The 12,727-nt window shown below is 41.0% G+C and overlaps 2 protein-coding genes across 2 annotated transcripts in view; one reads left to right on the plus strand and one right to left on the minus strand.

The window, feature by feature from the left end:
* The first annotated feature begins 1,573 nt into the window (after positions 1–1,573).
* On the plus strand, positions 1,574–12,211 carry LOC136428198 (uncharacterized). The gene is made up of 13 exons (XM_066417538.1): positions 1,574–1,912; positions 2,870–3,029; positions 3,506–3,676; positions 4,013–4,104; positions 5,433–5,558; positions 5,960–6,095; positions 7,476–7,694; positions 8,026–8,116; positions 8,339–8,476; positions 9,386–9,475; positions 9,697–9,905; positions 10,247–10,456; positions 10,859–12,211. The coding sequence occupies exons 1-13, from the start codon at positions 1,575–1,577 to the stop codon at positions 11,159–11,161; spliced, it is 2,283 nt and encodes a 760-aa protein (XP_066273635.1). The 5' UTR covers position 1,574; the 3' UTR covers positions 11,162–12,211.
* Positions 12,202–12,727, minus strand: part of LOC136428200 (small ribosomal subunit protein uS11m-like) — a 42,911-nt gene continuing 42,385 nt past the window's right edge. Inside the window, exon 9 of the mRNA XM_066417540.1 lies at positions 12,202–12,621. Coding sequence (XP_066273637.1) covers positions 12,514–12,621 — 108 coding nt within the window. The 3' untranslated portion in view covers positions 12,202–12,513. The remainder of the gene's footprint in view (positions 12,622–12,727) is intronic.

Below are 12,727 nucleotides of genomic sequence, written 5' to 3' on the forward strand. Positions count from 1 at the left end.
CAAATCATATGGTGTTTGGGATCATACGATGATGTGATATCGTTGTTTCTGTTTATTTTTTGTCGATGGTGAGTTATTTACGCGGTGTTGTAAGGCATTCGTTATTTTTCGGCATTTCAAAAGACAACAATTTTGCTGTGTTTGGAATACGTATATTTATAATACGTACTTAGCATCGCAGTCTCAGGAAACCAATCAACAATATATTCTAGTGATACCAATAACACGTTAGGTCAAAGATGATATTTTTGGTAAAGCTTGGCTAAAGAATATCTTCATGATATAATACCAACATTGGGATACGGTGTATATTTAAGGGTAACTTCTAACCCATTCATACAGTAAGATGGGGAAATTATGTGTCTTTCCATAGCCTGTAATTCCTAGGTTGAAGGCGACTTATAATTTCCTTGAAGAATGATAATTTCATGATTATGCAACTATACCCGGTTATTATGTCATATGCACTTTGTTCACTTAAAACAAGTTAGAATCGAACAAAGCCTCATTACCGTTGATTAACATACTTTCACAATGTATGGCAAAGGAAAGCACGATAATAAAAAAATAGGTATTTCACCATAATCGGTGTGTTGATCTTCATTAAAAATGCATATCACAATAGAAATATTGCTAAGGGGCCATTATTATAACTCAAGCGCCATAGACATCAATATCGACTGCAGAAATCACACATACTTTGTACCTTGTACAATTGTTGTGCAAGAAAGTTATCTATTCGAAGCACATGTAATAGTACAATGATATCGATGTAGTATGGCAGACTTTAAAGCCAGTGGAAACACAAGGAGTAAGGGAACAGATAGGTTAAGGTGGGGGTCTGGACTCAGTTTCTTCATTACAAAACAACAAGCGCTTATCAAGCGTGCATTAAAACTGCCAAAGTTATAATAAGTAACATCAGTCGGACCCTGGGCATTCCCGAGGGTAAAAAAAAAAAAGATAGCGTAGCTTTCTTTTCGGCTCAGGCAGCGAGCTTTGGGAGTTGCCGGTTGAAGGAAAGAATGTTACCTTTATGATGTTGACAAATGGAGGGTCTTGCACAGCCCTTATGTTACTTAATCAGCAACAGAACTTGCCAACCGGTTTAACGTTAACTTGTTATACACATCATACTACTAGCCTAGCTGGAGTCAGTTTGAGGTGTAAGAAAGACTTGATAGCTATATGCAGCTTAATAAATCTTGACACTATATGGTGTTAATGTTAAACTGATTTTCCACATCATATTTCTACAACTAGTCACGTATGTTGTTGGAACCCAAATGGGCGCAAACACCGCCTAACGCTTTTTAGTCAACAGAATTGAAGTGTTTGACAACACAATAGGGAGAAACCGCGGCATTAGAGAACTAGTTTTCGCTTCAGATTTTAATGGCTGTCTCTAAACTGAATCCGAATGACTATCGCTTACAAACAATTAATATTCAAAGCGATGGCTTTGTTATGCATTTTGTTGTCCGAAATATTATTCTGTACTTCGCGTTTACCCCCCACCCCCACACTATTATGGTCCGTCCCTTGGAACACGTTAGCTCTCGTGACCCCAAAACATGGCGACTTCCGCAAAGTTTCTTCTATACCAAAATCATGTTTGGGTCGTCTTCCTAGTCTGTACCTTTCCCTGTAGCATGTCCCTGGCCAGTTTCCCCTTCCAGAACACGTCCTTGCCATGGCAGGATCGGGTGGACGACCTGGTCAGCCGCCTGACGATGGAGGAGGTGGTCCTGCAGATGTCGCGGGGAGGGGCCCACGCGAATGGCCCGGCCCCCTCCATCCCGCGGCTCGGGATCCTGCCCCACCAGTGGAACACCGAGTGTCTCCGGGGGGACCCCCAGGCCGGGCCCGCTACGTCCTTCCCACAGGCTCTCGGACTGGCCGCGACGTTTAGGTACCGAAGAACTACAGTAATAGTACGATATGATGTTGTTCTGTCATGTAGGAGGGCTGGAATTTATTTTTTGGGGGATAGCTACACTGGTGCGCCTAAATATGTGTATAATAGTACCTCAATGTGTATGTTACTCTACACTAATATCTAGGCGCATCATAGCCGTGGCGACTAACGAAGGGTGTTTTTGCTTGATATTACATATACTATCCAGGGATAGTATATGTCATATCAAGCAAAAACACCCTTCGTTAGTCGCCACGGCTAGGCGCATCGGTGCACCCACAGTCGAAAATTAGGTGCGCAGCTCAATTTTAATGGGCAAACAAAAGTGTATAATTTCATGCACCCCCTGTATTTCGAGCCCTATTTTGACCGATTGCATGTTAGCTATTTGCAAATTAATAAATCTTAGCATAACCTCCTTGATCTTTGGTCAGAAACTGAACAGTAAAATGACAATCCAATGAATTTCTCTTCAAATCAGGTAAAACAGGTGATCATCAGGTATGGATGGAAGGACAATAGATTTGTTTGCCCACCAAAGGCCAAGGGACAAATCAGAATATCTAAGGAAGGGGAGTGTGGGGAAAATCATGAGAAAGTCACACACTTCTATTTAAGGGGGTCATCAGGGGATGGGAGTGTCCAATCATGCTCTGAGTATGCTAAATTCAGTATCATGCTAAATTTGGTAGCCTGGCTACACTTGAGCAATACACACTAATAAAGCTTTTATTTGACTAATAGAGCAAGCCAGCTAAGAATTATATGCATGCAGATTTATTAGAATGGCTGATAATGCCTTATAGAAAATTGACCCCTAAGTCATAACATAAGAAAACACCTGTTACTTTGGAAGAAAGATTCAGATGGCAATCGGACATCTCATTTCTTAAACATAGTCAGTGGACAAGTCTGCTGTAACAGCTTTATTACATTCAATTTTTCACCCAGTACCGAAGTGGTCCGTGCTGTAGCAGAGGCCACGTCCATAGAGGTCCGTGCCAAGTACAACAACTACACCCAGCACCAGGAGTATGGAGATCACACAGGGATCAGCTGCTTCAGCCCTGTCATCAACATCATGAGACATCCCCTCTGGGGCAGGAACCAGGTACAGATCACAAGACCTGGAACACTACAGTACTAAATGCATTTAAGTTCGCAGTGATTGAATTTCATCGTAGGGAGAAAATCGAGTGTTCCCGGTGGTTTCTAGCTCACGGTGCATTTTCGCTGTGAAGGGGTTACCATAAAACCATCAACATTAAACCACTGCAAACTTGAATGCATTTAGAGAGGGCCTGCATGCCCCTTTTACGTAGAGCGTAATCGACCGTTTTAATTTTACGTAGAGCGTTGCCGACCACTCCATAATATAATGTAGAGCGTAGGGAGGCTTTTCTGAATTTAGCATAGAGCGTAGGGAGGCTTTCTGAATTTAGTGTATTACGTAGCCGGCCCTCCGAATTTAGCGTAGAGCATTGTCGGGACCCCCCCATGCAGGCCCTCTTTAGAGTAACTCTTGCTGTCCATGATGCGAGTCTCCACCAGGCTGACCAATTGAACCATTTGTATCTTCCTGAGCAGGAGACGTATGGGGAGGATCCTTACCTGAGTGGGAGACTGGCACAGAGCTTTGTGAGGGGTCTACAGGGGGACCATCCTCGGTATATCAGGACTAACGCAGGCTGCAAGCACTTTGATGTCCACGGAGGCCCAGAGAACATACCGTCCTCCAGGTTCAGTTTTGATGCTAAGGTAAGCCTTGTCAGTGATACAAGGAGCTTACCAGATGGAATTATTTCATCATAGGGAATGTCAAGTAAGTAAGTACTAGTAGTATAATGTTCTATCATTGACAGAGGTACAAATTACTGGTAGCTCCTCCCTAAAGCAACCCATGCTGTAAATTGAGGCCAAATTTGCTACATTCCTGTATGATATCAGCTATATGTCTGTTTTACTGTAATGAAAAGTACCTTGGAGTTGATTTGTTAACAAATCTCTATGCCCTCTATAATATGTAAAAGTATAAAACACTTTCATTACGGCATGTTCAGTCATAGTCTTTTTCTTTTATTATAAAACCCACAGGTGTCAGAAAGGGACTGGCACATGACATTCCTGCCTCAGTTCCAGAAGTGTGTGGAGGCTGGGACATACAGCATCATGTGTAGTTACAACAGGTAATGGACTTCTTTTAGTGCGGACAGTTACACAGTTTATTACCTCCGGAAAGGATCTGTGGTAATTGCGTTTTCTCCAAGCTGACATTGGGTTATGTGTTTTAACGTTCTTATTTGTCTAGTGGCCTGATGATACCACCTGACCTGGTGCAAGTCTGGCTCAAAGAAACCAGCACAGTTCTTTAGAAAACAACTTTTAAAACCCAGACACTAAGTTTGTCACGCTGCTTATGTTATTCATGTCTGTTACACAAATTGATCAGAAAAAAAGCAGAATGTCAGTATTGATAACTCCTACGCATTGGTCATTTGTTGACAGTCTATTTGATACGTTCTTGCCTATTCTTAAGAAAATGATTATGAAAAAAAGGTGAAATTCATGTAATTCCAATCAAACATAAAGATAATAATGTTGCCAGAAAAACAGTTGGCAAGTCACATGTTTAATTGAAATGTTTGTGGTTTAAGGACTGCTTGCATCTTGATAATGCTTCGCAAACACTCTAGCCAATATGCCACGTTACTATTACTTGTTGCTGTGTGCAAGAATTGCAATGCAAATAATTACCCCACATGCTAAAAAAGACTGTGTGAACCAAATTAAAAAAAATGCTTTTACAGACAATCAACTGTGCAATGGCAGTTCAGCATGATTTTGCATGCTCCACTTCCTTGAATTTAACTATTCATAAATAACTGTGCCAAAAAATTGTTTTCAGTCCATCTGTTTATGTCAGTGAGTGTCCGTAGTTGATCTGGTTCCAAAGTTGATTCCAGGCTGAGTTGCCCGAGTCTAAATCTGTTCCCCACATTGCATGCCAGAAATTATTATGATAAATGAAATAAGGAACCGAGGATGCCCTGTGAGAGTGAAGCATGTAATGTGTGAAATGGACATTGTTGTGTTATATTTTGTCTACAAAAAGTCGAAATGTTTCACGGAGGTATGAGATATTTGATTTCTCGTGTTTAGTATGGTAACGTTAGTACTGTTGATGTAGGTGAATATCTGATGGTATTTGATGCTCTGCATGATTTATGTACACCTCCTTCATGTCATAGATAGAATGTATCATGCAAAAGGTGAGGTAAAGTCATCAGACGAGAAAGAAAAAAGGTGGAAAAACAAGCTTAAGATCTCTCTTTATGGTGAACATGTGAAAAATGTTCTACCACTTCCTGCCAGCCTACAGGGAAAACACTTTGACCTGCAAGTTGACATTAGGGCATACCAAAAACAAAGCTTGCATACACAGAGGCAATAAAGGGTATATGTGCATTGTGTGCATTTCCATTCAGTTGATATAACCACCTGTGTTTTACTATAGTATCCGTGGTGTGCCAGCCTGCGCCAACAAGGAACTCCTGACGGACATCCTGAGAGACACCTGGGGTTTCCATGGTTACGTTGTGAGTGACGAGGGTGCAGTGGAGAACATCATGGTGAAACATCAGTAAGACCATCGCTCAGTTAGAAATGTTCAGGGACTGGATGTACACGTACATATCTGGGACTTAGACCCAGTTCCCTATTCATTGAGAGACAACACTGACTGACACTGTCACAACGTCACATGACATCTTTGGCAACAGGGCTAAGTGCACTGTCAAGAATTAAGTAAGTACTTAATCAATCAATCAATCAATCAATCAATCAATCAATCAAGTACTTAATTAATCAAGCACTCATCATGATCCATAAAAGCTCTGGGCTGCATTTCTCTATTGTATTTCCATGCCAATTACATACTAGTTTAAAATGGTACCATGTCCTGCTAGCTGGAGGAAGGAACAACGCATCAAGTGCTACAAAATATTTTAAAAGTGTAAATAACAGTAATATATCCATGCACAGCTACACAAAGACATTTGAAGAGACAGCTGCAGCAGCTGTAAATGCTGGCACCAACCTGGACCTGACCATTTCAAAGCTGACCAATGCATACGACCACATCAGTAAGGCTGTGGTAGGAGGACTTATCTCAAACCAGGTAAGAGGTTTTCCACTTGTAGTTAATGAATACCATAAGCAACAGTCTAAGTGTTATCAGATGGTACAGGCAGGCGGCAGCACTTCTGGGGTGTCTTGAAAATACTATATAGTGTTACTTGTGGCTCTTGATTTTTTTCTCTCCAAGTACCTCTGTGCAAGACAATAATTTATGCAAATTTTTATGACGTCATGATGACGTCATCAACAATTACAGGGCCACGCCCCTTTTTACAAAAGTGGTTTTTCCTCGCAAACGATCCAATGTACAAAGCTAATATTTTAGGGACAGATCCATAATAATGCCATTGGTTAATACACGGGCTCCTTTTTTGATATCTTTTTAAATTAATTTTTGGTGAATTTTTTTCAATAATTTTATGAGAACCTCCTTCTGTGAGCCCTCACACATAATCAAAGTATCAAAATGCTTATGCCACCCGTGAGAGGCAAGATCAGGTGGTAAACCTCAGAACAGCATTTCTTTTTCTGCCCTATCATATACAGTTTTGTCAAACTTTTGCTTTTAAAATCATGCTGTAAAGGTAGTATTAACAAAATTGGCATTTAGTAATCGTAAAATGACCCCAAATCGCCATTATTTGCTTTTTTCCCAATCACGCAAGCACTAACAGTGACATACGGGTCAATATTCTCTGCAAACACACTATCTGACAGTCAGAGCAGTGTTTACAGCCAGGCCAGAGAATCCAGCTTTCCAGGGGGAGGGAGGGAATAGCCAAAATGGAGGCCCCTGATTGGTCAGGCTGTTCCAAAAGGTATCGGCACCCAGCCAGGACGTTGGAAACTGCAACTTTGCCCTTGAAGTTTGCGGTAAACTGATAACCTATGTAGGAAAATGATGCCAGATAATGAGAATAGACCTATACATCTAACAAATCAGATGGTTATTTTGTCTAAATATTTTTGTTGAAAATGTGCTGCCGCATGCCTGTACCTTGTTGCACTGTACTAAATTCAAATTTGATGAACTTCAAAAAGACAATTGTAGCCCCCTTTCCACTGGATGGCGATCAATTGCTGAGTGACCGTTGAGCGACCAAAATTAGATTTTTGTTTAAGGTAAAGGTATGATTTAAAAGACAACAAAAGACACAAACGAAAAAAAGATTTGATCTTTATCTATGAAGTTCGTTCACTGACCTGTCAAATGTCAGGTCACTTAGCAATCTTGTAATAATGTAAACTTTCCCCCCTAAAATGGCTTTTCATGTATGTGGTATAAGCAAAACTGTGATATAACATATTGTTTTTACATTATTTTCTCATTCATTTCAGTATAACAGACACATTGTGTACCAGGTATCTTGAAAAACTGAATCTGAATCACAACGGAAGTGTTTGTATTCTGTTATTTCAGACTCTAACAGAGCGAGTGAAACCCCTGTTCTACACCAGGATGCGCCTGGGAGAGTTTGACCCCCCACAGATGAACCCCTACAGTAAGCTGTCTGTGACCGATGTTGTACAGAGTGCTGACCACAGGGAGTTAGCTGTGGAGGTGGCACTCAAAACATTTGTACTGCTGAAGAATAATGACAGTGTGCTACCACTGTCTGGAAAAGTCACCTCTCTAGCAGTAAGCAGCTATTTCTAAAAGTTAATACCGGTATCTCTAACACTTTCCATATGTGGCTCTAGAAGAAAGACCAAGGGTCCCCCTAACATGCCTAAGGACTGTATGATTATCCCTATCAGCAGTATACATATAGTGGTTTCCATGAAAAAAAACATCTACAATACTTTCAAACTGTATTTGTTCAGCAGAATTGTTTTAGCCCTAGTACCGGTCTTTGAGAATACCAAATTGTGGATTACGTATTACCGTATGTATCTAAAACCATCTAGATGTGAATGACATTCCCTTGTGGTTCTCATGGTAAACATATTCACACTTGTTCCCCACACAGGTAATCGGCCCTTTTGCTGACAACCTTCCTGCACTGTATGGAGACTATTCACCTATTCCTGATCCCAAGTTCTCATCAACCCCATTGCAAGGTAACAGCTTCATATGTTTTAATGTGAAACTCTTAATCAGGCACCATTGTTAAACCTATTTTCTTTGAATTGGAAAGGTCAATAAACATGAAAAAATTGTAGTCTTCAGATTCTAGCATATCCAACTTTTATTTTGGAGGGACTGAGTTTAAGTTGTGAATGCTTGTTTTTGTATCTGCACTGTGACAAATGACCTTTGATACTTATACCTTATCTATGTAGGACTGTCTGGCCTTGCTGGAAAAACCCAACATGGTGCAGGATGTAAGGGGTCTGACCCTGTTTGTGAGGACTATGATCAACAAGAGGTCAAGATGGCTGTGGAAGGAGCAGAGTTGGTGGTGGTGTGTTTGGGGACAGGTAAGTCCAGACATGAAGCAGGGGGGAACTTATGTGGGTGGATGGTGTTCAGCACTAAGGACAGGAATATTTGCCTGTGTGTGGACAGTGTTCAGCACTAAGGACAGGAATAGCTGCCTGCGTATGGATGGTGTTGAGCACTAAGGACAGGAAAATTTGCCTGTGTATGGATGGTGTTCAGCAGTAAAGACAGGGATGTTTGCCTGTGTGTGGATGGTGTTCAGCACTAAGGACAGGAATATTTGCATGTGTATGGATGGTGTTCAGCACTAAGGACAGAATGTTGCCTGTGTGTGGATGGTGTTCAACACCAAGGACAAGTGTGACTGCCTGTGTGTATGGTGTTCAGCACTAATGATAGGAATGTTTGCCTGTGTGCAGATGGTGTTCAGCACTAAGGACAGGAACATTTGGTTATGTGTAGATGGTGTTCAGTACTAGGGACAGGAATGTTTGCGTGTATATGGATGGTGTTCAGAACTAAGGGTAGGAATGTTTACCTGTGTGTGAACGGTGTTTGCCAATCTGTGAATGCTGTTCAGCACTAGGGACAGGGGTGTTTGCCTTTGTGTGGATGGTGTTCAGCACCAAGATTGGCAAGAACAGGAATGTTTGTGTGTGAGTGGCGTTCAACACTAAGATAGGGATGTTTGCCTATATGTGAATGCTGTTCAGCACTAGGGACAGGGGTGTTTGCCTTTGTGTGGATGGTATTCAGCACCAAGGACAAGAATGTTTTGTGTGTGGATGATGTGCATGTTTTGCAGACATCTTAGCATGACCAGCTATATATTGAATGTGGCATTCATATGGCTGGGGTTTGCCTGTTGAATAACATTTGTTATGGTTAAATGTGGAAAGTATTTGATGCCATTATTGTAATGACTATGTGCTTTTCTGTGGCTTCAGGTGCTGGTATAGAGAGTGAAGGGAGGGACCGTGCTGACCTCTCCTTGCCTGGTAAACAGCTGCAGCTGCTGAAGGATGCCGTCAGCTATGGTATGTCAACTATGTGGTAATGCATGCAGTCAGGTGCTGCTGTTGTGCTTGTTTCTATAATTTTTAAATGTGAAGTTATGTGGTAGTTTGACGTTTTGTAATTATAATTTTATGCTTCGACACACATAGTAGGTCAACATTTAAGTCAATTGCCTATTGTTTGTTTCTTTTCTTGTTTGATGCATATTTGAGGTAAGTTTGAATGCCTGCTTCCAATGCAGCATCCTCCAAACCAGTGGTGCTCTTGTTGTTCAATGCTGGACCGTTGGACATCTCTTGGGCTAAGGACAACGATGCAGTGAAGGCCATCGTGGAGTGTTTCCTCCCAGCACAGGCCACTGGGGAGGCACTGAGGAGAATGTTTCTCAATGAGAACAATGCCAATCCTGCAGGCAGACTTCCCTTCACATGGCCAGCAACCATGGACCAGGTGAGTGCAGTACTGCCTGTGAAAGATAGGGGTCACTTCTGCTCCATGTAAACTTGACGAATGTATTACTTTGCAATTTGTAAAGAGCAACTGGTTACATTTATCGTGACTTTTATAGGGAGATGAATCTTAAATTAATCCTTAGTTACTCATCCTTGCATATGGGTGCTATAAGATATGAGACCATTCAAACTTCAGACTATAGCATTTCAAAGCTGTAATTTACTGCAGTTCTATAATAACTCAACAGGAGGTACTTCTACACAGCATTGCAAAGGCTAGTCATGGTTCACTATACATGTACTTGTTGACACTAGAGCTTTCCATGTTGCTCTCTGCAGGTGCCAGCAATGGAAGACTACACTATGGATGGAAGGACATACCGGTACTCCACTTGGGACCCCCTGTACCCTTTTGGCTTTGGTCTTTCCTATGCACAGTTCATGTACGACTATCTACACGACCATGTCCTGCCAACAACCATCCACCCGTGTGACAATGTCACCGCTGTGGTCAGAGTCACCAACATTGGGAATGTCACTGGAGACGAGGTAAACATGTCCATTGGAGACTCCCAACTTTGTAAAATGGACAAAGCCAGTTCTATGCATGCATTCTGTTCCACAAACACTGACTGTCACTCATATCTGTGCAAGATAAATAACGTTAAATACTAAAACAAAAGAGAAAAGTTTGTATGGTACCATTGCATATAGCACATACATGTGCCCTATGTGGCAGACTGTAATTCTCATATAGGACTGTCTAGCCATAAACAAAGCTGTAGGGCTGATATCAATTCAAATCTTACCATGGTCAATATTGACTGAAGGAGGCCATATCATATTATTATTAGCATGTCCATTACAGGATACATCCCATTTTCTTTGCAAACACCATTGGTAACATACTGAAAATGTATTCTCCTGTCAATGATTCCTTTGCACATCCAGGTGGTGCAGTTTTACCTGGAGTGGGGAAGCAGCTCTCTCCCCGTGCCCACCCGCCAACTCATCAACTTCACCCGGGTCAATCTTAAACCCAACCAGGAGAAGTTCATCAACGTCACCATAACGGCCAGAGAGATGGCAGTTTACACCGACCAGTGGGTGGTGCCAGCTGTGGGGATGACGGTGTTCGCAGGGGGCCAGCAGCCCCTTCAGAACACTGCTATTGTATCCAATGTGGCTTATGGAACATTCACTATCACTGGGAACACTACTCCTCTCAAGACTTGTGGCCATGTTGGACCATAGTGTCTTTAATGTTCTCTTTGACGCGCAAAGTAGCAGTTACTCAAGCAACTAGATAAAATTTGGAAATGGTCAGACGTTTCAGACAGCATCTTTCGTCAGTGGCTAAACCAAATTTTCAACTTCATCCTGTTGCTTGAGTAACTGCTGTCTAGCGTATTCTTCTTACCTTGATGTCTAACCTTCATCTACATATTCTCTTTGACAGTAGTACAGAAAGAAACATCTGTACATCAAGTACTTAGTGATCTGCAAAATAGCTGTTCTCAGTCACATTTCTTCCTTTGTAACCCACAGGTAACCTATGACTCCACCGCACCCAGCGAAAAAGAATTTTAATCCCGATAGCACTTTGATGCGAATTATGATGCAGTATTACATCTTGATATTAGGCCACACCAATTTAATTTCTTGGTTAACAGATTTTTTTTTAAATGTTAGCAACAAAAAAAATCATGAAAACAGAAGGCTGGGGTGAAAACTTGCACCTGACCACGTTCACACCCTGAAACTGTGTGCACCAAAGTACAGACTTTCCTCTGAGATTCTGTTTTCATGTTGATTTTGGAATTTAGCAATTTTTCAAAAAATATGTTAACCAAGAAATTAAATTGGTGTGGCCTTAAGTATACCGGTAGCTATGATCAGTTTGTCGTAATTCTAGAGAGAATTTATCTTATAAAGAATTTATGTCGAATTTCAGAAATATGGAGGGCAGGCCCCTAATTATTGTCCAACAGTTGTTTTCTAATAAGTACTTCCTTCATGATTATCTGTACTTTAAAATGGAGGTAAACTTAGTAGACACTTCTCATGCAAGCATCTTGAATGAATAAGATTAAAAAAAAAAAATTCATACCACTATGCAAAACTTCTTGCCACTATGCACGTCTTTCAATAACTAGATTTTTGTACTTTAATACAAGATAATTTCGGCTGACTTTATTTGCAGATACATTTGGCTAATTCTGGGTATGATCATTGAGTAGGACTTATTTCACAATGAATGTATCAATAGTGACAAAAGATGGCTTATATCAATATTCTCACATACATAGAGTTGTCTGTTGTTTATTTTTGCAAAAAGCGTGCTGAAACTGGTGCAATATCCTCTTTGTTTTGGTATAGGAAAAGCCACCACAATGCCCATCCAACAGTATCACCATGTAAACTGACCGACATGAAACTGTTCCTGTCATGAGTTTGAAGTACAGCACTTTTCTTATGCTTCTTTCAGTTTGAAGTATGACACTTTATTCATTGCTTCTTGTTAACCTTGTATACATACTTCCACTATCTTCTAAAATCAACATTGAAAGTGAAAGCTACTGTCCATCCGATAGATCTACATTGAGTTAGATTCGCCGAGCCTTTCGTGGACGAGGACTATTGGCGGAGAAACGCGTGGCATCAGTGATGGACACGATGTTTATTCCTCCCATTTGCACTCCCTTGACGATTGGCTAGACAAAAGATATTCATGTTAAAGATATAAACATTTGACAAATCAAGAAGGAAGAAATCAATGGACCTATCATAACTACTATATAGTTTTGGGGCTTCTTTACA

Source organism: Branchiostoma lanceolatum, chromosome 2 (genome assembly GCF_035083965.1).
Source record: "Branchiostoma lanceolatum isolate klBraLanc5 chromosome 2, klBraLanc5.hap2, whole genome shotgun sequence".
NCBI lineage: Eukaryota > Metazoa > Chordata > Leptocardii > Amphioxiformes > Branchiostomatidae > Branchiostoma > Branchiostoma lanceolatum.

Bases quoted from the DNA above. Each gene is read 5' to 3' on its own strand.
- LOC136428198 (XM_066417538.1), top strand. From the start codon at position 1,575: ATGGCGACTTCCGCAAAGTTTCTTCTATACCAAAATCATGTTTGGGTC. The intron at 4,105-5,432 runs GTAATGGACTTC...GTTTTACTATAG, and splicing joins ATCATGTGTAGTTACAACAG to TATCCGTGGTGTGCCAGCCT. The intron at 6,096-7,475 runs GTAAGAGGTTTT...CTGTTATTTCAG, and splicing joins GAGGACTTATCTCAAACCAG to ACTCTAACAGAGCGAGTGAA.